This window comes from Haliotis rubra, unplaced genomic scaffold, assembly GCF_003918875.1.
Source record: "Haliotis rubra isolate DU_JTF1 unplaced genomic scaffold, ASM391887v1 Scf505, whole genome shotgun sequence".
Taxonomy (NCBI): Eukaryota; Metazoa; Mollusca; class Gastropoda; order Lepetellida; family Haliotidae; genus Haliotis; species Haliotis rubra.
Window position 1 is genome coordinate 250531 of NW_025767197.1, and position 24204 is coordinate 274734.

A 24204-nucleotide genomic window follows, 5' to 3' on the forward strand; every position below is an offset into this window, starting at 1 on the left:
ACTCCTGAGGGTCGGGTGCGCCAGTACTGACCACTACCTGGGGCAGGACAGAAGCAACACACGCCCCGCATCTGCCTCAGGGACGCACTGAGTAAAAACAAAGCATGCATCTAACTTTCCCCGACCCTCATCCTCCTCCTCTGTTTCCAGAGAGAGCTCTGAGGGATCATCCGAGGGGTCTACAGAGAGGGACAAAGGCTCGAGCAGAGCCGGGTTGCCCGGCACACCCGACCCAAGACTCGAGACTGAGTCGCGGTGCCGTGATGAGGAAGAGCCCGTGCTGGGATTCCTCAATGGTAGACAAAATGATCCAGACACCGAATGGCCCGGCCAAGCCGGCGCAAGCGGTGGGACCAATTGCCAAGAAGCGGCAACTACAGGACTGCCAAACTACTAACTACTGGACCAGACCCCAGCCAAGGCTCGGGCCGGTAGTAGTTACTATAGCGAGGGGTGGCCAGCAACCGAGACCTAAACTTCGAGCCGACGCGCGACCCCCCACAGAAACCCCCCACACCAGAGCCCTGCTGAGGTTGGGAGCACTGCTCGCCATAGATCCGCACAATAATACACCCGCACCTGGTCGGACGCCAATCTCCTGACGGAGGCCAGCCATCGCCAGCCACGGTGAGTGTGGACCGAATCCATCTGCTTCTGCAATATATCAGAAAGTAAATCAATTGTTAGCTGGTTAGAAACAGGGACAGGGGGGGAAGGTGCCTGTGATGTTGAGGGATGGCAGGTGAAAGAGCCAGAGGCCCCTGCACTTCAGCCCGCAAGGAGCATCCCGAAAGAGAGGAAGCCGCCTCTTTCTTTTTGTTTTTATCTTTGTCTTTAGGCGCTCCCTGACCCCAAATGTCCCGCCTGAAGTAAGGATGTGTAGAACATGTAATCAGCACGTCTGGACTTGATGAGGCGGGGAGAAAGCCTGACACATAGAACAACCTTGTTCGCCGCATGGGCTTCCTCTCCGCTAAACAACGAAGCAAACCAGGTGGCGCATCCTGAGGCTACAAACTGTCCGCTACAGGTGACACCCCTTGGGTTGCAAAAACAGAACCACGCCATGATAATAGCAAGGACTGTCGATATACATAATATAATATGCACACACAACAAAACAGAACAAAATACAAAACTCGGCTGATATTTTAACTGTTACAGCGCAGCTATTAAATACTAGCTGCCAAAGCCATAATAGCTGCCTTAATGCGCGCATATAGGTGACAAAGAGCAACATGTGTGAGCGGCATCGCAAACGCCTCAACGAAAACACTCAAGCAAAACTTACCTAAAGCCTGGAAAAAGAGGAATTTAGGCAAGTATAATCTACAAAATGAAATATCAGCCCTTTCACGAACTCCACTACAAGGCTTTTTATCTAAAGCCAGGAGAAGGAAAGCAACGGACCCCTCGCCGTCCCCCATCTTGCCTCGCCACGGCTTGAAGACAGCTTAAACACCGTAAAGTTACAACAAATCATGAATGTTTGTTCATTTCTTTGATTACAAACACAACTCGTTGAAGCTGTGAAGGAAATATATCTTCTCCCTCAAAGAACCAATTACTGATCATAGAATATTAAATGGTTGTGAGGTGAGGTGAAATTGGGTTTAACGTCATGCTTGAGAATATTTCGCTCATACGACGACGTGCATGCGTGTGTATGTGTGTGTGCGACTGCTTGTACTAGCCCAGACTGAAGCTGGTTTTATAGTGTTAGCCCATTGAGATACCATGCCGCAGTGAAGCATGAATACCCCACTCAGACACATTATACTGACTCCGAGCCAACCAGTCCTTGTTGTACCCATTAATGCCGAGAGCCAGTCAGGGACCAACAAGTACCATATTTTAACATCTTTTGGTATGACGCGGTCGGGGATCAAACCCGCGACCTTCCGCTCTCCGGGCGGACGCTCTAACCACTACACCACGGAGGCGGTCCATTAAATGGTTGTCTCTTGACCATTTCCCGGTTATATCCAAATCAATAAATCTTCCATATGAAACTGAGTGAGTGAGTTAACTTTTACACCGCACTCAGCAATATTCCTGCAATATGGTGGCAGTCTGTAAATAATTGTATCTGGACATGTGTCAACAAAGTCAGTGAGCCTGACCACCCAATCGCCTCCTACGACAAGCATGGGTTACTGAAGATCAGTTCTAACCTGGATCCAAATGACTTCCATTACAATGATTACAAACTCATAGTGATGGGCATCAGATTTCAGATTACTGCAGTAATGATGCATGTGGTACCACGTGTACCTTAAACTTCATGTATATTGCATGCATTCTTTCATCTGTAATTTTACACCATGAAGGGCCGGGTTAGAATGAACTTCAGTAACCAATGCTTGTCATAACAGGAGACTAACGGGATCGGGTGGTCAGGCTCGCTGGCTTGGTTGACATGTCATCGGTTCCCAATTGCGCAGATCGATGCTCATGCTGTTGATCACTGGATTGTCTGGTCCAGACTCGATTATTTACAGACCACCGCCATACAGCTGGAATATTGCTGAGTGCGGCGTAAAACTAAACTCACTCACCCATCTGTAATTTCTAATGAACCTGAATTAAAACAGACCCATGCATCCGACTTCCATCACACATGTTTGACAACTTAGCCGTCTGGCATTTTTGCTGGATGTTGTCAGAACACATTCATAATAGACACATAATATACAGATAGCTAGTTATAAATATTTTCTCTCTTTTTCAATCATTAGAATCATTTGTTAATTTCTCAATTTCACAATCTAAAAAAATAACAACTCTGCCAACAAAAGATGAAAAAACAGTTCGATTGTAAAAAAAACAAACAATAATAGTATTTTGTAAACGTGTTGTGATATGCATCAATCATGTGCATTAGTATTTCAAATTGTGGGATAATTGTACCCTGTTGAATGGTTTCAATACAAGGAAGGATAATCTACTCACTGACTAGCTCATTGATGAAGGATTCGTATTCAACGACAACTTGTCTGAAACAAAAATAACATTACATATTAACAAGAATTGATGATAGAAAATAGACTTCAGAAATAGAAACAAAACATCTATTTTGCAGATATATGAATTTTTCTGAAATTATTTAAACTTTGCTAAAACATTTGTAATTGTCAAGAATAACCCTCAGCACCTCATTCTTTATTATCACTGACCTCATCTGTTTGTTCTTGACTTCTAGCTGGTCGGCCAACTCCTTATAGTGCTTAGCCTCCACACTGAGGGCCGTCTGCTTCTTACTCAACTCCTGCTCCAAGGAGAGTTGTCTCCCTTGAGACTCCAGCGTCAGCTCCTGACGTTGCTTTTTCAGCATCTTCTTGACATCCGTCTCTGAGTACTTCAGCACCTAGTAATTACATTCAGTTCCATATCAGCTGGATCACTGAATCTAACAATTATCTTCAACACAATTACTTTCAGAATACCAGTTCGTGACATCTCTCTTCATCAGACTATTATTATTATTATTATTATTATAGGATATCTATATAGCGCACATATCCAGGAAACTAGTGCATGCTCAAGCCGCTGGTATTATTCCCCCTTGATCATTGGATGTCAATCTCAACGGCACATCATATTATCAATCGCAACTCCCTGGGGAGTATACAACTCTTGCAGCCACTAGGCGCACCGAGTTATTGTGGAGTTCTCATCCTAATGAGGTACCCATTCACAGCTGGGTGGACTGGGACACATAGTCACAGTACTTTGTCCAAGTTCACTGCACGTTGATGTACCCGCAGCTAGGTGTTTGCACGTAGTGTGACGTATTCATGTGGCCACCATCTGGTCATATACCAACGGATTCGTGGGATATAATTTATTCTTCTGATTTATAACTATCATTGACAATGCCAATTTTAACACTCGATAACAAATGGCAGCTTAATAATGGTTATCCATCAATTAGAGCATACAGTGTCCATACCTCAACAACCTCGAAGAAGGTTTCATCTTTCTTAGTATCTTGTCTGGGTGTAGGGGCTGCCTGATCTTGAGTCAGACCTTCAGTCTGATCGGATTTCTTTTCCTGGAACATTTAGTAAGCATGGTGAGTGGGTTTGGTTTTACGCCACGTTAAGCATTATTCCATCAATATCATAGCGGGGGACACAAGAAATTGGCATCACACAATGTCCCCATGTGGGGAATCGAACCTGGGTCTTCGATGTGACGAATGAATGCTTTAACCAATAGGCTACTCAACCACCCTGTAAGTTGTATAAATAATAAAAATTCTTAATATGATGTCTTTTACTTTAATCTTTATTAGCCATATATATACAGCATTATTCGATGGCCAAGTAAGCTCAGTTCTATGGTACACGTGATAATTGTCATGCTTGGGATTTTACAGGACACTCAGACACGCTATGGATGCTCCAGTGAAGGTCTGTCACTTGACTGAATCTAGTTTTTTCAAATACTGCAGACTGCAACCGTTGTGTATACAAGAGACAGTTCAGTCCATTCATAACTACTCGCCTCTTTCCGTGACCTACAAGAAGACTTATACCTGTATAGTAAACCATTATTGCCAAAAATCGTGGCAAACCAATCAAATCACGAGTAGTGAAATGTGAAATGAGTCAAATAGTTTCTTTGTGATTATCGATTTTCATCATTACTTCCGTGATTTATTAAATTATCTTGTTACTGATATTTGTTAACGACATAAGAAACTTACTTAAAATGACTAACGTGTTGTATTATAAATTTCTAGGAGTAGCCATGTTGGGAAATTCAGAGTTATCTTTTCTTGGAAATAGTCCTATACTATTTTCATCTCCGTACCCGTTTGCACTTAGACAAGGCCCAGTCGTGAACATGGCCATGAGAGGGTCACGAGTAGCTATTCGACTTGCCGGAATGACACAATTAGTTATGAATGGGTTTAGTCATCCAATGTGCCCATAATGTCAGTCTATTCATAATGTGAGCAATGGTAATAGATTTGTTTTAAGCACATCTTATTGTCTATAAACAAAAGTATAAGGTACAAATGATACAAGAGGTTTTATCACAAGTGGCTTTAACAAGGGAAATATGAATACATGCACAAAAATCCAGCAACATCTAAAGTGCATATAGTTACATAACAAGGTAACTATTTTGGAAACAGTTTTTGTTTTATTATTGTATGAATTAAGATTGTTCGCTACCACTTTACCTCCTCCAACAAATTAACTCACTCTTTGTGGTTTTATGGGGCCCCCCTTTTCTCAAGTTTCTAAGAACTCAGGCAACAATATCAAATTACAACAACGAAAAAATACTGAATACCAACTGTAGTCTGATGGACACTAGATTCTTGAGCATGGCTTAACTGAGTACAATGGTTGAAGCACTGACAGGCTGGTTGTTTGTTTCAGTCACAACCTGCATAAGCTAGGTGAGGTGAGGTGAGGTGAGGTGAAATTGGATTTAACGTCGTGCTTGAGAATATTTCGCTCATATGACGACGTGCATGCGTGTGTATGTGTATGTGCGGCTGCTTGTACTAGCCCAGACTTAAGCTGGTTTTATAGTGCTAGCCCACTGAGATACCATGCCGCAGTGAAGCATGGATACCCCACTCAGACACATTATACTGACTCCGAGCGAACCAGTCCTTGTTGTACCCATTAATGCCGAGAGCCAGGCAGGGACCAACAAGTACCATATTTTAACGTCTTTTGGTATGACGCGGTCGGGGGATCGAACCCGCGACCTTCCGCTCTCCGGGCGGACGCTCTAACCACTAGACCACGGAGGCGGTCGCATAAGCTAGGAATGGCTGTACATGTACTACCTGTTGGAGTTCCTCTGCTTCTGGACTACAGGAGAAGATGAGATCCACCAGGAGGGGCTTAGCTTCCTTCTTTTCTTCCACATCTTCTTCTTCAAAGATGGTTTTGGCTACGGCAGCTGGAGGTCTGCGCTGGACGAGGATAGATCTCCGTCGACCTCCACCACGTGGTGGTGTTCCCATCAACATGATACTCTCATCACTGAAATCATAAAGCTACCCTTCAGGCCACGCAGCAAGTTGTTGGCAGGTGCTCAATGACGATGCAGTGTAGCAAGGTATCACAAGAAGCAACCACCCTCTACATGTCATGTCATTTTCATGTAAAATACTAGCTTTAATCATATTTTTGATAGTAGTATTTGATGGTGTTTCACAGGGCTCCAGATAATTTTTCAACATCAGGAGTACGTACTCCTTATTTTTTCAATATAGGAGTACTGGAAAATCTTAAGAGTACATTTGAGTACTGAATGGAATTTAAAGGCATATCAGTAACCTTGTGTTTCGTTTCATATATGCAACATTGCTAGTCTTGTGCAAACAGGTCAATAAACAATAAAACAATACTTTTTCAGATAAATACGTCTGTAAATGATTCTAAGACCGTACACCATTGTTGTGGTGCGTATCTGCTACGTTTTCTAAATTATTTCCTATGGTATCGTGCATATTTTTTATCCGTACATACGCCGACACGGCCCTTATCTGGAGCCCTGGTTTCAACCAGGCTTCCAACTAAAACATACAAAGGTGTAAACAAAAAGCTTGTTAAGGTAAGTCCAAAGTGATGCAGGTATGAGATGTGTAACACTTGATGAAACCAATATACAATTGTTGGGGGCTGACAAATCTAAACATATTAGAGCAATTTATTAGAGCAATAATAAACTATCAGCCCTCAGGGAAGCTACCATATAATTTATTCAATTTTTGTTTTAGATAGTTAGATTACAATATTAAATTAAGAAGTTCGAATTAATTAATGCAACATTGCATTAATCGACTCTTGCGCCCCCTACCGATTGAATATTATTTAAAGTGAACCCCATAGAGTTATGTCCCTTGGAGCGCTCTTTAGGAATATCCTACACACAACTTGTGATTGAAACCAGTTCCTCAAACCAACAACACCACGTGCAACGGTTTTTTGATGTATGGAGCAACTGGTTACATTCCATATATGGCAAGTGTTCTCTCTTTGGAAGCTGTTCACCTCGAAGTTTCAATTATTGATTTCAGGCAAATCATAAGGGATAATGATATATTAAACCTTCTTGATTGCCTCTTGAATCTAACATGGGTGACAACATGCCAGAGTGTGGAGAAGATTCACAGAACAATAGATGTTGAACATCTGTATGTAGATGTATAACTTACCCATCTTTAACAACTTCCATCTTCTGTATTCCACGTGCTATTCCTGAAGATAGAGACATATTGTATTGGTAGAAGTCCATGGCTAGAGAAAATAAAACAGGCATTTCTGTGGCAGACACCAGTTCTTATAATCAGCTAGTTTGTTGTGAATAGTTTGATCTAATTCAGGTGCTTTTATGTTCTAGGATTTTAAAGTTGTTAAAACAGTAGTTTCTCAACTTCTCCTTGCTATGCTTTTGGAACAGTCTATAAAGGTAAAGGGGATTTCAGCTTAGTCCATGTTTAAGTCATTGTCTCCTCTTCGTTCTTTCCCTAACCTTGATTTCATTGGTCTGTTTAAACTGTGCAGTTTTTCATCCATCTTGCACCTGACAACACACTGACTTATGGACTGGTGTGATCTATGACTAATTGAAACAGACAATTTTCATTGTTTAAGGAGAACTGTATGCTTGAGGCGTCTGCCCCAGGAGAATCAACACCCCAGTGCCACCCACAGGGTACTGATAATTTGAATATTAACTATCATTATCTGTATATATTGTAGATAATATATTATGATTGATATGCACCACTGATTGCAATTTGTATCATGGGTACCATAAAGTGGTAAATGATTATTGTGTTGAGAACATTTAATGTCATTTCATAACAATGACCTATGTTTTGTACACATGTATTGCTATCGCCCTTGATGAATTCTTTATGCAATCCAGACAATGATTTTATGCCTCATTGACAAAGATATTTATGTATGTGAATGTGAATGTGTACTTGTAAGTGAAAGATGTATCAAGTTTTTAGGATGTTATCTCATGGTATTGTTTTGTGTATTGCAGGTTTTCGTTACCTCTCTTGCTACCTATGCAAATAAAACCTCACACCGGTAGCCTGTGTTTGGACGTCCTTTATACGCCAATCACGACCCGGTTACATTTCTTAAAAGAATGATGAAAGTCATTGTTTCATAGTCATTTACCTGTCGTAAGTGGATATGACATGAAGTGATACGCTGTTTAACATTGATGTTCAAGATTACTGCACTCATGTAGCATCGTGTGTGTGACTGTGTGTGAGTGAGGGAGTGAGCGAGCAAGGTTTTACACTGTCTTAATATTCCAGCAATATCATGGTGGGGAATACCAGAAATATTGTACCCATGTGGTGAATCAAACCCAGGGCCCTGTTTCAAAAAGCTCTTGTAAGCATAAGAACATGTAACTTTTCTCGTAGCATTCGTACCTCCTATACTGTAACATAGGAAGTACCAATGTTACGAGAAAAGTTACGAGATCTTAGGCTTACGAGAGCTTTGTGAAACGGGGGCCCAGGTCTTTGGCCTGATGAGTGAATTATTTAACCAATGCCACCTTCAAGACAAGTACCATATATTACTGTAGATGAGCTAAATTTTGACGACCCAAAAAAAAAGCAGTCTATAGAAGGGGGTCAGCTTATCTACAGGTTAAACTTTCTTCAAACTTTTTTTCTGGTGGTAAGAAAACGACATTGTATCACTTCACTGTTAAATTTGCAACTAAACATCACTAGACAAGATTATGTACTTTTTCAGTTTTAATTATTTTTTTTTCCCAATACAGATTTGTTGATACTCTATTTCCGATGACTGACAACGATGAGAAGATGAACGAAGGTTGGTGGGTCGGCTTATCTGCAGGACATACCATTTTGATACAGATTTTAAGGGTCAAGTTACCTCGGCTTATCTATGAGATCGGCTTATCTACGGTAATATACGGTACATGTTGAACAGCTTGGTATGAGAAACCCAGTATGCATGATAACCTCTCTCAATACCCACCTGCAGGGCTGTGGGCAGGTTTAGAGTTGACCAGAGGATCAAACTTGACGTACAGAGACATACGTGACAGATCAGACTCAGCATTCTGCAAAGATCACAACACACATTCTACAAAACAAGCAGGTTAACATTGCCTCTAGTCTCATATGATCAAGTTCATTAAGTAACTTTAATTCAATAGAACAATTATATTTAAGATACACCAGTCATATGCTGCCTTCTCTCTTTACTTGATGAAATACACCATATTCTTATCATACTAATATTCTAATTTAGAGGACATCCTTGTGGTTCTGGGGCAGTATTAAAAAAAAAATCACTTCCGAAGTAGGTAGCTTTATGAACACCAGTACAAGTCTCAGACTTAACTAAGTCAGATTTCAAAAAGTTAAATTTTGACTTACGAAAAATCAGTTTCCTTATGAATACCAGTTTAAGTAAACAGAGACCATGAAGGGCTTGTTTGAAAACCAAAAATCGGAAAAAAAAGAATGCCTGATGATCAACGTACAGTGAAACCTGTCTAAACTGGCACCCCATGGGATCGAAATAAAATGCCGGTTTCTCTTTATCTCTATAATGCCAAGCGTGCCGAAAGGAGTGTATTGGATTAAGGGACCTTGAATGCGACGTTTCGGTGTAGATCCTAACACCGTTATCAAGCAAATGCTTGAAACCGAAACGTCGCATCTACAACTGCAACAAAGAAGTTGTCTATCCATAAAAAGTGTTCCACTTCATCATACCAGCTTCTAAATGCCACTTAAGGAAGCTGGCTTAGAGCGTTTGATTCACTGCGCAATCACTACTTCCTGATTATCTACCGTGCCAAGAGGATTTTGTCCTTGATTGGACTGCTCATACCCATGCCAGTTTAGACAGTGTTAATTATAGTTAAAATTGCTTGTTGGGACCGGAAAGCATGCCGGATTAGACAATGTTTTAATGATCATAATATCGTTGTAAAATGGCGGGACCAAAATTTTATGCCGGTTTTGACAGTCTGTCGGATTAGACAGGTGCCGATATTGGCAGGTTTCACTGTATTTGAACTTTTTTATAATGAAAACCCATGCTTGTCGTAAGAGGCGATCGGGTGGTCAGGCTTGCTGACTTGGTTGACACATGTCATCATATCCCAATTGCATAGATTGATGCTCATGTGTTGGTCACTGGATTGTCTGGTACAGACCACTGCCATATAGCTGGAATATTGCTGAGTGCGGCGTTCAACAAGAAACCATAACACAAGGAGTAAAACTCACAGTGTTGTTACTGCCAAAGGTCTCCAGCATGTCCCAAACATTTGGATCACTGAATACTGAAACATACAATTTACTTCATGAAAAACGCGAACTAACAAAACAATGAAAGAAAAAATCAAAATGCATCTTGTTACTATTGTCAAATTAGCTCATCCAAGTTTGCAGCAGGAAGTATCCTAGACTCTACCTGTAGTTAGGTTAGTTATTTTCTGTAGTTTATAATCATTTTTCATTATTTCACATAATATTGCTTCCAAGCAATATCAACAAATAATTAGTGTGAACTTGGCATTTTAAGACACTAAATTCCAAAATGAATTTGTAAATGTCATACAGTAACATTTAAAACCTGGCTTGTCTCAGCAAACAATCTTATTTTGATGCATGAATCGGAAAAGTTTTGCAGCTAGTCTGCAAGTTTCACAATTGTGGACTGTTAATAACCCAAATCATAAGGCCAATGTTGAAGACGGGAACAATCCAGGCAGTGGGGAAACAATTACACATCTCTTGATAATTGTTTAGGACTGCTCTTATGACAAGTGGGGGTGTTTTACATAGGGTTACTGTCAGAAATGACATGATAGGTAGCCTCTATTCCAAAACAGAGTACAGTGAGAGTCACGTTTATTTTCATACATTTGGCAAGCACAGTTAATCACTGTTACTAAGTTTATACAACACTAAAATCTACATACTATGATGCAAGGAGACAAGTTTGGAGAAAGAGACGGGAACAATTTTGGCTGTTACTAAATCTATGCTAAGAGTGTAGAAGTTTGATCATCAGAAGTGGCAAGATTGCCCTGTAAAAGTTCTCATGATTTGTAATCAATATTCACCTTCATTTGCAGGTCTGAAATCATCCTGGGCAAAGTTCATACCCTCTTGTCCACCAGCTGTTTCCCCTGTGGCAATCATGCACATGACGTTGTCGCCTATGAGATCCATCCCACCAGAATTCTGTCTGGGAGTCTTCGGTAGCCCGTTATTGTTGAAGTTGCTGTTAGTATTACCCAACCCTGACTTTGTCTGGAATGGGTTAAAAGCGTCCAGATTGTCAAAAGGATCAACACAACTCGCCTGGACAGGTTGTTGCCGAGAAGCTTGTGAATCTATCATCACAGTTGAAGCTGGCTGTGTCTTTCCTGCAGGTGAATTTCCAACTTTCACTGTGGTTGCAAAGGGGTCCCCAATTAAATTTAACTCTGCTGCAAATACAGATGATGGCACTTGTTGTGAATGCTCGACCTGTACACTGGGCACCAAGGGGTCTAAGCCAGTCATCAGACCACATGGTTTGACCGGTGAGTTGGGCACCTTGGACTTGCTTTGAAATGGGTCTCCTCCATTGTCTACAGTAATTGTGGGATTGCCTGCTTTAACAGGTGAATTGTGCAGCTGGGTTATAGTTTTAAAAGGATCACCATCTGGCAATGACCCTGGAGAGTTTTGAATCTTAGACTTCATTTGGAATGGATCAGCATCACCTGGCATGGTTGAGACAGGCTTCACCGGAGAACTAGCCACACAGGTCTTTGTCTTGAAGGGATCAATGCTATCAAAGTCCACCGGTTGGTCACATGTTGTAGGTTTGTTTTCTGTTTCGCAACAGCCTTAGGAGCAGCTTGTTTCACTTCGGCTGTAGGCTTTATGGGTGAATTCATGACTTGGCTTTTTGTTTTGAAAGGATCAGTGGTATCAATGTCAGTAACAGGCTTAGCTGAAGATGTTGATTCAATTTTCAATGGTGAATTAGCCACCTGATTGCTGGTTTTGAAAGGGTCTATCTCAGGGTCTGTATCTGTAACTGGCAGAACTTCCTTTTTCATATCTGGGGTATTGACAACTTGGGACTTTGTTTTGAAAGGGTCAACAGCATCAAGAGTTTCTGGTAGACCAACAGTTGTCAATGGTGTTTCTTTGAGTGGGGAATTTGGGATTTGGGATTTAGTTTTGAACGGGTCAACATCTAGATTTTCTGGTTGGCTCCCAGTTGCAACAGATGGCGTTCCTCTGAGAGGAGAATTTGGTACTTGTGATTTACTTTTAAAAGGATCAACATCTTCAAGATTTTCTGGTAGGTCCCCAGTTCCTGCCAAAAGTGTTTCTTTGACAGGGGAATTTGGTATTTGCGATTTAGTTTTGAACGGGTCAACATCAAGATTTTCTGGTAGGTTCCCAGTTGCATCAGATGGTGTTTCTCCGAGAGGAGTATTTGGTATTTGTGATTTACTTTTAAAAGGATCAACATCACCAACAGTGTCTGGGAGGCCCATAGACGCTTCTGCTGTTTTTGATGGTGTTTCTTTGATGGGGGAATTTTGCATTTGTGACTTAGGTTTAAAAGGGTCAAGATCTGATTCTGTCAGATCAGTAGATTCAGGAGAGGTTTTTACTGGTGAATTTGTGATTTCTGATTTGGGTTGAAAGGGATCTACCTGATCAATATCATCAAGCAAATTCTCAATTACAGTGAGATCTGCAGTTCCCATTGTCGAGTTAATGGTTGAATTCTGGCATGGAGAGTTAACCATCTGAGCCATGGGTTTGAAAACATCAATACCGTCAAGACTGTCTGGCAGTCCTTCAGTAAATTCATGTGATGAACACTCAGACGTCTGGTTTGAATCTTGTTCCTTTGGTTCACCATCCTCCAAAATCTTCAAACATTCAGCTGCTTCCACAGTGGTCTGGGCAGAACATTTAACAGGTGAGTTTTGAACCATGTTCTTAGATTTAAAAGGGTCAAATTCGTCCAGGTTTTCAGGCAAACCATTGGATACCTCAATAGAAGCAGTTGAAGGAGAATTTGCAATTTGTGATTTGAGTTTAAAAGGATCAATGTCATCCAAAGTATCTGGTAAACCAGTTGATACTGTTGAAGGAGGAATCACTGGAGAATTTGCAACTTGTGATTTGGGTTTAAATGGATCAATTTCATCCGAATTGTCAGGTAAACCAGTTGATACTTCAGAAGATGGAATCACTGGAGAATTTGCAATTTGTGATTTGGTTTTAAATGGATCAATTTCATCCAAATTGTCAGGTAAACCAGTTGCTGCTTCAGAAGGAGGAATCACTGGAGAATTTGCAATTTGCGATTTGGTTTTAAATGGATCAACTTCATCCAAATTGTCAGGTAAACCAAGTTGCTGCTTCAGAAGGAGGAATCACTGGAGAATTTGCAATTTGCGATTTGGGTTTAAATGGGTCGACTTCATCCAAATTGTCAGGTAAACCAATTGATACTTCAGAAGGTGGAATCACTGGAGAGTTTGCAATTTGTGATTTGGTTTTAAATGGGTCGACTTCATCCAAATTGTCAGGTAAACCAATTGATACTTCAGAAAGAGGAATCACCGGAGAGTTTGCAATTTGTGATTTGGGTTTAAAAGGATCAACATCTGAATCGTCAGGGATGGCTTTAACAGGTGTATTCTTTATTTCTTTAGGGGGTGAATTCTGAAGCTGAACCTTCGTCTTGAAGGCATCTTCATCCTGTGCATCTGCCTGTCCAGTCATGGAAGCCAGAATACTGTCATCATCAGTGCCTTCTGGGGCAGCTAATGGAGAGTTGGCAATCTGAGACCTTGTCTTGAAAGGATCCACATCTTCCTTGCTCCTCACTGGAGAGTCAACAGCTCTAGCTGGAGATGCAGCAACATTCCCGACAGAGGAAGCTAGTACAGATGTGACTGGAGAGTTGGCCAGACCTCCCTTGGATTTGAAAGGATCTGCATTCTCATCATTTGTATAGGCCTTGGTCTGGAACTGAATTTCGTCATCTGAGTCTGCAGATACTGTGTAGGCGTCACTGAAATAACACAGCAGGCAACTGAACACAATAGACACATATTCTTAGTAAAGCAATAAACAATTAATTATTAGCTTTTTCCTCCACCACCTGCACAAGCAAAGCTCAAGGGATCTTTTTGACACCTAGTACATATAGATGAGGAAAACAGTTGTGCTCCTTTACCTGATAAACACACCTAACATTTGTTTAATAATTTAGATGGAAAATTTGATAATAATAATTAATTTGATATTAAAATACAAATTGTTAATTCATTGTTCTCTCATGTGTTAAAAAAGTTATTGACCAGTTGTAATTTCTAACATCAAGACCCAGAAGAGTGAGTGTGTGAGTATGGTTTAACGCACTTTTCAGCAATATTCCAGCAATATCACGGCGGAGGACACCACAAATGGGCTTCACACATTGTGCCCAAGTGGGGAATCGAACCCGGGTCTTCAGAGTGACGAGCGAACACTTTAACCACTAGGCTACCCCACCGTCCCAGACCCAGAAGAACAGTGACTGGTGAATTAAAGGAATGTGGCTTGTTTAGTAATTAAACATGTTAAAAGTCATTATACTAGTAAATTTGAGCAAAAACAATTAATTGTGCTGATGTGGTGCTTGTGATTTGTTTGACAATTAGTAATCAAGTTAATTTGTTATTTCCCTTAAAACACCAAACCAGGGCTCAGTGTGGCAGTCATATAGCCCTGATCAAGGACATGCAAGTGGTTCAGATGGTGCAGACTGACGTCCACTTACACCGGGACTGGCAAAGATCTAATTATATCATGGATAACTTCAGTAGCAAATGCTGTATAGTCTCGGTGGTCGTTCTGGGTGAGACAACTGGTACGTTCTGCCCACAGTTCTGTGTCTTCCGTATCTCTTACAATATCGTACCTGTTGGTGGTGGTAGGTGCTGTGGCTAGTGGAGAAGGCTGGGAAGGCACCTGGACACAGAAACAATCAAACATATTTATGAAATGACCTGATGAATTGTATTCACGCTTAAGTCCAGCCATGTTAAACCCACAATTACAGATTCATATAAATGGGTCTATACATTTAAAAACTAGGGGGAACTCTATTTAACAAGAAGACTCCACCAAGACATTCAAATTCCTGGGCCCTGTTCCTCAAAGCGATTGTAGCGCTACGACTGTCGTAAGTCTATGTTAAAGTATGGGAGTTACGATCATCTTAGCGCTATGATCACTTTGAACGGGGCCCTGAAAACAAATATCAAATTTTGTTTCCCTATTTAAAACAGTTTCTGAGAAAATCTGTCCCCATTGGGGATATCGTGCACTAAGTCAAGAAATGCATGACAAGGACTATAACACTGTAACAAATTGTAACACGGTTTCCGTTTTCGAAATCCATCAAGGTATTTATGTCCTGAAAACACATATCAAATTTGGTTTCTCTATCTATAACGGTTTCTGAGAAAATATGTCCCCATCATCTCTGATGGGTGGACCGACGGAGCTCAAACATATATCCCCTCACTTCGTGGCGGGGGATAATAAATATCATAAACATGGGGTTCCTTCACGAAATGTATTAAAAGTCAGTTCTCAAAACATAACTGAAAACGGTAATTTGATGATATTTATACTGACAATATTGATAGCATGCACACACAGAAAATATATTTTCAGCAAAAAAGGAAAAGTTTTAAAAAAACCCATCAAGAACATGTCAAGTTTTTAACAAGTTTCACAAGGAGTTGGAACACCTCAAAGTGCAAACAGTACCTTTAGATTTTTATTTCCAGGTGACTGGAGCTGTACGACGTTTTCTACTGGTTTCAGCACAGATCTGATGGAGGGGCTTCCACTCACTGTCTTCCCTCTTGCCATTTGTGCTGGCGGGGTATTCTCATCCATGGTGGACATTCCTTGATAACAAAAAAACAGTTAAAACACATCTCAGTTCCAGCCAGTATGCAGAGGGGAACTGGACCTTCAGTAACCATGGAGATCTGTACCTAGTGCTGGAGTGATTGATTGAATAATCAGTGAATTGAACGATCAAATTAAACTTTAGAAAGTGTGTACAGCTTTGGCAGGGCTCCAGATAAGGGCCGTATTGGCGTATGTACGGATATAAAATAAGCACGATATGGTCGGAAACAATTTTAAAAACGTAGCAGATACGCACAACAGCAATGGTGTACGGTTTAAGAATCATTTACAGACGTATTTATCTGAAAAAGTATTGTTTTATTGTTTACTGACCTGTTTACACAAGAGTAGCAATGTTGTGGTGCATATATGAAACGAAACACAAGATTACTGATACGACCATTAAATTCCATTCAGTACTCTAAATGTACTCTTGTTTTCCAGTACTCCTATATTGGAAAAATAAGGAGTATGTACTCCTGATCATGAAAAATTATCTGGAGCCCTGGCTTTGGGTAAGAGTTTGTATCCACTTAAAATGGAAATGTACTCTATTTATTAGAATTATTTCGAGGTTTTAGGGTTTGGTTTAGGGTAAGGGTTAATTTTTTTAAAATAAAAACCATTTGTTCTAAGGCATAGAATGATAAAAAAAACCGGGGATTACGGGTGGAAATCTTTCCCAGCTTTGAACACACAATGCCATTTAGAAAGTGGTCAAATGTAACACATGTTATATTTGGGATTACACTTTCTCAGTACAGATTCTGTCAGCTGTCAGCCTTACTGAGAAAGCATGATCACAATATAACATGTGTTATAAGTATATCTTATTGTCTTGTTTGCTCATGACTGCTGTGAAAGTTCCTTAGATGAACGTGTACTAAATTAAAGGTGCTCAAAATCCATACGAGACTATGTAAATTTAAAGCTGAGAACAAATGAACTAGGAATATGCATGCATTTTTTTACGGCTTATACTACATGCTTAACAGTCAGGTTTCAGACATCACTACTATCCTGATGCAAATGCAACACATACGATAATAAATATGTCACTTCCTAAATGGCATTGTGTATTCAAAAACATGCATTATGTGTATGGGTGTGTATAGACACTTCAAATGTGTGTACAAGTTGGCTTAAAAGTCATGATATCGAACAAATGCTCCAAACTATGCTAAATGAGGAGCAGAGTGAACAGGAATTTTACAAACAGACTAGCCATTTTAGGTGGTGTGAATCTCAATTGAATTGTCCAGTGTCCATCCAAGGTGAAATTAGAATTTATTTCCCTAACCATCACTGCCCATAGTCACAAAACTTGACAATGTCAACAAGCATTACTTATACACTAGCCATGTTATACATAAGGTAGACAAACGCTGCAATGGGGTCCTACAGTGAAGACAGTCGCTCGGCTATAGCTCAGGTGATGATGAATTTTTGCTGATCTATTTTGTCAAACTTAACATCGATCGAGTAATCAGAATTGAAACAAACATTACAGCTCACAGATTTCAAGTTTCATCTGTCATAATCTGTTTTCTGAAGCAAATAACGAAATAGCACAATCAATGATAAAATTGGCATTAACCATTACGCTAAAATCACACTTGCTAGGGGCACCAGAGTTGACTTTGGCAACAGTGATTGAATTAACACGTTGACTGCTTATCATGAGTATACTCGTCATCAAATGTAAGAGAATTTGCCACTATACTCATCGTGTCTTTGACTGAAAATGACTGTAGTTTGGGTTTGTTGTTTTAGGGTTAAGGTAGTTTTCGTCCTGCACTTTATCTAGAAGTACATACAGAGGCTGATATTCAGACCCTAATGATAAACACGTTAAAAGAAACACAAATTCCCAATAACAGGAATCTGTTAACACCCAGTTTCAAAGTTAGGTTATGGAAGAACATACTCTATAGGTCTCCTCGAATGTGCCTGCCAAATGCACTTATTGGACTTATTTTGAATCCGAAATAAATTCTCAGAACATTAACTGAAATATTTCCTGACGCGAACACTCACAGAACAGGATGAAAACATATCGCATTTGACGAGACAAAGGGCTAAATAAAGACCCTATAGACAAAGGATTTGGGCAACAACCTACTTAAGTGTTGATGAAGCATTAGGCCGATAAGAAGATGACAGCATGTTGTACTCGATACATTCATGATGCCTCCATGATGAATGCATGATCAAAACATTGCATTCGGCATTTGCAGATGTGCGTCGTTTCAGTTTCAAATTAACCTCATCTAACACTACAGCAGAAATTCGACATTGGCATTTTATTGTTCACTTTAAAATCATGTCCTTGGATAAACATGGCTTACCTAATGATAGTCGTCGTTTCCACTATTCCTGTCTGCAGTTGGTCTACGCTGTTTATGACAACAGCAACTCATTCAAATGATACACTGCTCGCGTTTGAATTTACCGCCTGCGCATGCGTATTACCGACACCGGAAGTAAACATCGCAGTATAAAAATCTTACGTTTTACATGCAAGGAAACAGTCAAACTAGCTACTCTATAACGTGCAGTGGTGATAAAGGTTACACCAATCTTTGAACACGCAAACTGAAGAAGACATTACACTCTCTCGTTTTTCTCAATAAGTAATACATTTACAAGAACTTCCGGCAGATATGTGTTTGATAACATTTTATGAGCGCTTAATATTTTCTCAGGGGAGTAATTCTTGTAAGTTCAACAAGTCTTCCTTACCTGGGGCGGTGGGGAGCCCAGTGGCTCGTCACGCCGAAGACCTGGGTTCGATTCCCGTGAATGTACAATGGGTGCGAAACCCATTTTTGGGCGGATCCTGGAATTTTGAAAGGTGGGGTTCGAACCCCCTGAACCACCACCCACACCCACTCCTGGATCCGCCAATGCCCGCCGTGATATTGCTGGAATATTACTAAAAGCGGAGTAAACCCCAACTCACTCACTCACTCACTTTCTTTTCCTTGTTTAAGATATACAAGTAACGATTCATTGGTTGTTCTGAAAACTAGTAAAGAAGTATGCCATGTACCTTTCAGCGGCAAATGTACAAACCCGTGAAGTTGGTTTTGAATTGGTTTTCAGCAACCCATGACTGACGTAAGTCGATGGCATCAATGGTAAGACATGCTAAATGTAATAAATATGAAATCATGCTACTTGAATAATGATGTACTGAAAAAATATAGCATTCCCTGTTATTCTGTTTTTTGTTCCAGACACAACAAAAATATTTGAAACAAAGCTCATTAAATTCAGACAATCAGGATACATCTCTGCCTGAAGATCAGACACAAGTTCCACATAAAGTCGCCGGAGGTGAACTTTCTATGCAGCCAGTCAGTTCCGAGGCTCACTATTCTAGGGTGTGAATGAGTGAAACATTCAGGGCAGCAAGTCTGATCTCTGTATACCTCTAAAACGAACATACACGCGCAATTACAAATGGAAAAAATAAAAGCCGTTGAGAATATTACTTTATACAGCATGTCGTTTCAGCGCGCCACACAATAGTGTGTACTGTCAATGGAATATTTTGTCATCTTTTTCATTTAGGTGTTATTTTGTAAGACTGACCTTTCCCAACCTAGGTGGTAAAGCAGGTCTGTGACTGGCTCGTGAATCCACGGGATTCTTGTTGTCATTTACGTTTTTTGTGTATGTCTTTCTAATTACTAGTAAAGTGTTACTACACTTTAATTTCAGTTTGTTTTGTTTGTGATCAGTTTATTGTTTAACGCCGCTCTCAACAGTATTTCAGTTGTATGGCGGCGGTCTGTAAAACATCGAGTCTGAACCAGACAATCCAGGGACCAACATCATGAGCATCTATCTACGCGATTGGGATACAATGACACGTGTCAAGCAAGTCAGCGAGTCTGACCACCTGATCCCGTTAGTCACCTCTTACCACAAGCATGGATTGCTGAAGACCAATTCTAAACCAGATCTTCACGGGTCGCTTCTAAGCCCTGCTATGAGATTCTGACTACAGTTATGTTAGGCGAGCCCTCTTCAGAGCATGAAAGCCTTTTATTCACACAAATTGGGAAGACCCGTCTTTTTTGTTGGATGTCGGTGAAATACAATCGAGGACGATCCTGGGATTCGAGATTCAGATATTTCCCAGTGAACGAACGAACGAATGAGTGAGTGAGTGAGTGAGTGAGTTAAGTGTTACGCCGCACTCAGCAATATTCCAGCTATATGGCGGCGGTCTGTAAATAATCGAGTCTGGATTAACAATCCAGTGATTTACGGCATGAGCATCGATCTGCGCAACTGGGAACCGATGACATGTGGCAACCAAGTCAGCGAGCCTGACCACCCAATCCCTTTAGTCGCCTCTTATATTAGGACAAGCATGGGTTACTGAAGATTCATTCTAACCCGGATCTTCAAGGGGCACGAACGAATAAATGAAACAAAAGACACATGGGCAGGGAATTTAAGACCGCGGAGAGAAAAGTAACAACACACACAATATGCAGATATTATTTTGTGTTGTGAAATGACGTCACTGTGCCGTTCGCCAATTATGGCATCATTGATCTGTGACGTCATAGCTTTATGGGATCTATACACTTTTCGCGTCGACAAAATTTCTACCTTATTAGAACATAACATTCTTGCTACATGGACATAGTAACGAAATTCCCGTGATAGCATCTAGGGCGTAAATTCGTTAATGTTCCAATACAATAGACAATATTTACAACCTCGTGTGACGGGATTGATACGAGATGGACCACACTTGGAGACGTTTGTGACGTCACGCCATTGTTGATGCTGTCTTTCTGCCAACAAGACATTCTCTCTCGCATCTCACGATGAAGACTGAAATCGTCGAAACCAAGACACTGCCTTCACTCAAGTTTTGGAGTGAGGCTTCGGAAAGTTCGTTTGTCGCATTTTACGATGGTATCGTATCCAACGCCGTAATATTCTTACCAGGAGTTGTGAACCTGAAGTCAACCAGGGCATGGAATCAGGAAGAACTGGAAAGTCTCCATGTCACATTCAACCAAAGGAGCGCTGCCAGGACAACTGCAATCATGCCAGGTATTGTACAACACCTGAAGCCTCAGCCGTTACGACATGTGCAGCTGCAAGGATTCAAGAATATGGAAAGTCTATGCAGTCTATGCAACGAAGAGTTCCTGTCCATGGCACGTACACTGGTTCTTGATTATACTGACTTTCTGGAGGACCAAGTCTCAAGCCTTCTGAACCTGGCTCTACTCAAGCGTGAACACAGTCTATCTGCAGCCTACAACCAAGCGATGGTTGTCACAACGGGCCCAAGTGATGTCGAATCTCTGGTATGCAATCCCCCAAACTCACAGTATCTCGCTGGACACAAGAAAGGACTCACCTTTGTATCATTTTATGATGGGACCGCAAACACGGCTGTTATATTCTTACCAGGAGCTGTAGAGCAGATAAACGGCGTCGCGATTTACGAAGAAAGGGCTGCCTCTGCACGTACACTAATGCCAGTTAATGCACAACTTAAGCCTCAGCCATTACAACTGGTCGGATTCAAAAGTATGGAAAGTGCATCTATGACATACAGCGAAGAGTTTCTGTCCACGGTACGTACAGTGGTGCTTGCATATAGAGACTTTCTGGAGGACCAACTCTCAAGCCTTCTGAACCTGGTCATTCTCAAAGGGGAACAAAGTTTGTCTACAGCCTACAACCAAGCAATGTTAGCCACAATGGACCCACGTGAGGTCAAGTCTCTGATGAGCTCGTCCTCAAACCCACGGTATCTGGCTGGACCCAACAAGGGACTCCCCTTCGTTGCATTTTACGATGGGACCGCAAACACGGCTGTTATATTCTTACCAGGAACTGTTCAGCAGATAAACGGCTTGACCACAAGCGCAAGAAAGAAGGTAGGACTATTTGTAGGACAAGCATGTGCCCTGACCACAAGCAATGGAATTCAGACAGGACTCTTGAGACGCTCGTATGTTGCTCTCTCCGAAATAAGGGCCGCCACTGCACGTGCACTAATGCCAGTTAATGTTCAACACCTGAAGCCTAAGCCATTACGACACGTGCAACTGGTAGGATCCAAGAATTTGGAAAGTCCATATAACGAAGAGTTCCTGTCCATGGCACGTAAACTTTTGTTTGATTATAAAGACTTTCTGGAGGACCAACTCTCAAGCCTTCTGAACCTGGCTCATCTCAAGCGTGAACACAATCTGTCTGTAGCCTACAACCAAGCAATGTTAGCCACAATGGTCCCAAGTGAGGTCGAATCTCTGGTACGCCCTCCCTCAAACCCACGGTATCTGGCGAGACTCCCCTTCATCGCATATTACGAAGGAATCGTAGCTACGGCAGTGGTGTTCTTGCCAGGTCATGTGACAATCCCGGCGTCCCGGCCATCTACTCCACAAAAGTCAACTCGAATGGAGACCCGATCAAGCCAAGATATAGTACATAATGATGGGATCTTGGCCACAGCACATATTTTTCTAACATTCCTCCAGAAAAAGAGACAATCGGAAGTTGAGACCACAAACCCAAGACCGCTATTTCGACCCCAGTGGAGTCGGGTTGAAAAATGTCGTCTGCTCGAAGACAAACTGGACGGACTTCCGCTGAGGTACAAACCCCGTACCACCAAATACATCAGCTTCGAGGAGAAAGAAATTGTAAGTATCCATTTATCATTTCACGTGCCTGAAAATATGTGTTCGTGTGACAATGTTGAATTTATAAGAATACACAATGATATTAAGTATTAAACTTATTTTCTTTTCCCCCGAGTACTGAAAAATGTGAATACTAGGGAACACTTTTGATCTGCCTTTCCAACACAAACCCACACCCACATCCACACAAACACGCATATACACCATAATCATGTAAAGAATCGCTCTCTGTATGATCAGTGACTGGTTTCTGTGGTCCATGAAGTCAGTTCTAAGCGTGGTATCAGTTTAAGTTCGAAAGTTTAATTCGATAAAATTACCGTTCAAAGTTTGAGTCAAATATTCAGTATTACAGTTACAAATAAACGTGTGTATGTTTGTGTTGGTATTTTGTGACTATTGCAGAAAGTATAATATATATAAACGCCATCAAAATAAGTAAAACATGTCTTGAACAAGGAGAAACAAGCTCGCGTTTGAATACCTTCTTTGAAATAATAACTAGCTAAAATTTCAATGTTTATATTTGAAAGATAAGCACATGGTCTATTCGACACGTACACAAGCTGAGAATCTAAAGTCAGAAACATACGGTCTAAATGCAGTTTTCACAGTAAACAAATAGCAGTCATTCCCTGTATATTATACCTAATACGTATCAACAGAAGAGAATATTTTTTACCACAATATTATACAACAAAATATTTCACGATATGTTCCTCGTTTCACATAGGACACCCGGCAGCGTATCCTCAACACTATCCCCTCCCTGAAGACTTTCTTCCCTGGGAGCTGCCTGGCCCGGAGTCCACTCACACCCTGCTACTCTCTTGAGGAAACCTACCCCGACATGGCCTCTGCCACCTTGAAGGACCTGGTCACTCAACACATGAAGTACTTCAGGGCAAGTCCCAGCAGGGCTCCAAGTCGACAGGCAGGTCGAACTCAAATCCAGATCATGGAAGACCTGTACTGGGAAAAGCTGAGGAGGATGGGAACACCGGAGACAGCAGACGAGATGTTTAGTAGACGACAGAAGGAGATGTGCTTCACTAGGAATCTCTGGTATGGGTCTGTCATCAAGAGGACCAAACTCAATTCCGATCACAAGGGCAAGTCAATGTTGAACACCAAAACTGCCAAGCTGAACGACACAGCCTGTCTTAACACAAATAACAACGGTTACACCAAAGAAGAAGGTGACTGTGATCGTGACACTACCGACTCTTCTGTCTTCGGGTCGAAGTCGGACCAGGGGTTCTCCAGAGGTCAGGATATTGCCAGGAAGAAACCAAGGCACAGCTACCTGAACAAACGCCACTCTGATGGCTATAGATCGTAACAGGGGACCAGCGGGTGTGGACGGAACATATGCTGATTTTCCCAAAACGCATTTGGAGCCAGAGCCAGCTCAAAATGAAGCAGGGATGGACACAGGCCAGTTCACAGATTCATCGCCGCTGCAGTGTCAGATGAAGGCCGCAATCTTAACACAAAGAGAACCAGACAAAACCTTCA

At 41.3% G+C, this 24204-nt stretch overlaps 2 protein-coding genes across 2 annotated transcripts in view; one reads left to right on the plus strand and one right to left on the minus strand.

Annotated features, from left to right (window-relative positions):
• LOC124292027 (transforming acidic coiled-coil-containing protein 2-like) overlaps nt 1-18460 on the minus strand; it is a 31055-nt gene extending 12595 nt beyond the window's left edge. The window contains 13 exon segments of the mRNA XM_046729099.1: nt 2953-2996; nt 3177-3367; nt 3953-4054; nt 5816-6014; nt 7193-7235; nt 9015-9099; nt 10280-10335; nt 11122-11791; nt 11794-13420; nt 13422-14096; nt 14988-15037; nt 15845-15987; nt 18343-18460. Of these exon segments, the coding sequence (XP_046585055.1) occupies nt 2953-2996; nt 3177-3367; nt 3953-4054; nt 5816-6014; nt 7193-7235; nt 9015-9099; nt 10280-10335; nt 11122-11791; nt 11794-13420; nt 13422-14096; nt 14988-15037; nt 15845-15976 (3874 nt within the window). The 5' untranslated portion in view covers nt 15977-15987; nt 18343-18460.
• A 2384-nt stretch (nt 18461-20844) lies between these two features.
• Nucleotides 20845-24028, plus strand: LOC124292019. The gene is made up of 2 exons (XM_046729091.1): nt 20845-22686; nt 23420-24028. Exons 1-2 carry the CDS (start codon nt 20845-20847, stop codon nt 24026-24028), a joined length of 2451 nt encoding a protein of 816 aa, XP_046585047.1.
• The last annotated feature ends 176 nt before the right edge of the window (nt 24029-24204 follow it).

Coding starts and splice junctions, on each gene's coding strand:
- LOC124292019 (XM_046729091.1), top strand. CDS start 20,845: ATGAAGACTGAAATCGTCGAAACCAAGACACTGCCTTCACTCAAGTTT. Junction 22,687..23,419: donor GCTTCGAGGAGAAAGAAATT/GTAAGTATCCAT, acceptor CGTTTCACATAG/GACACCCGGCAGCGTATCCT.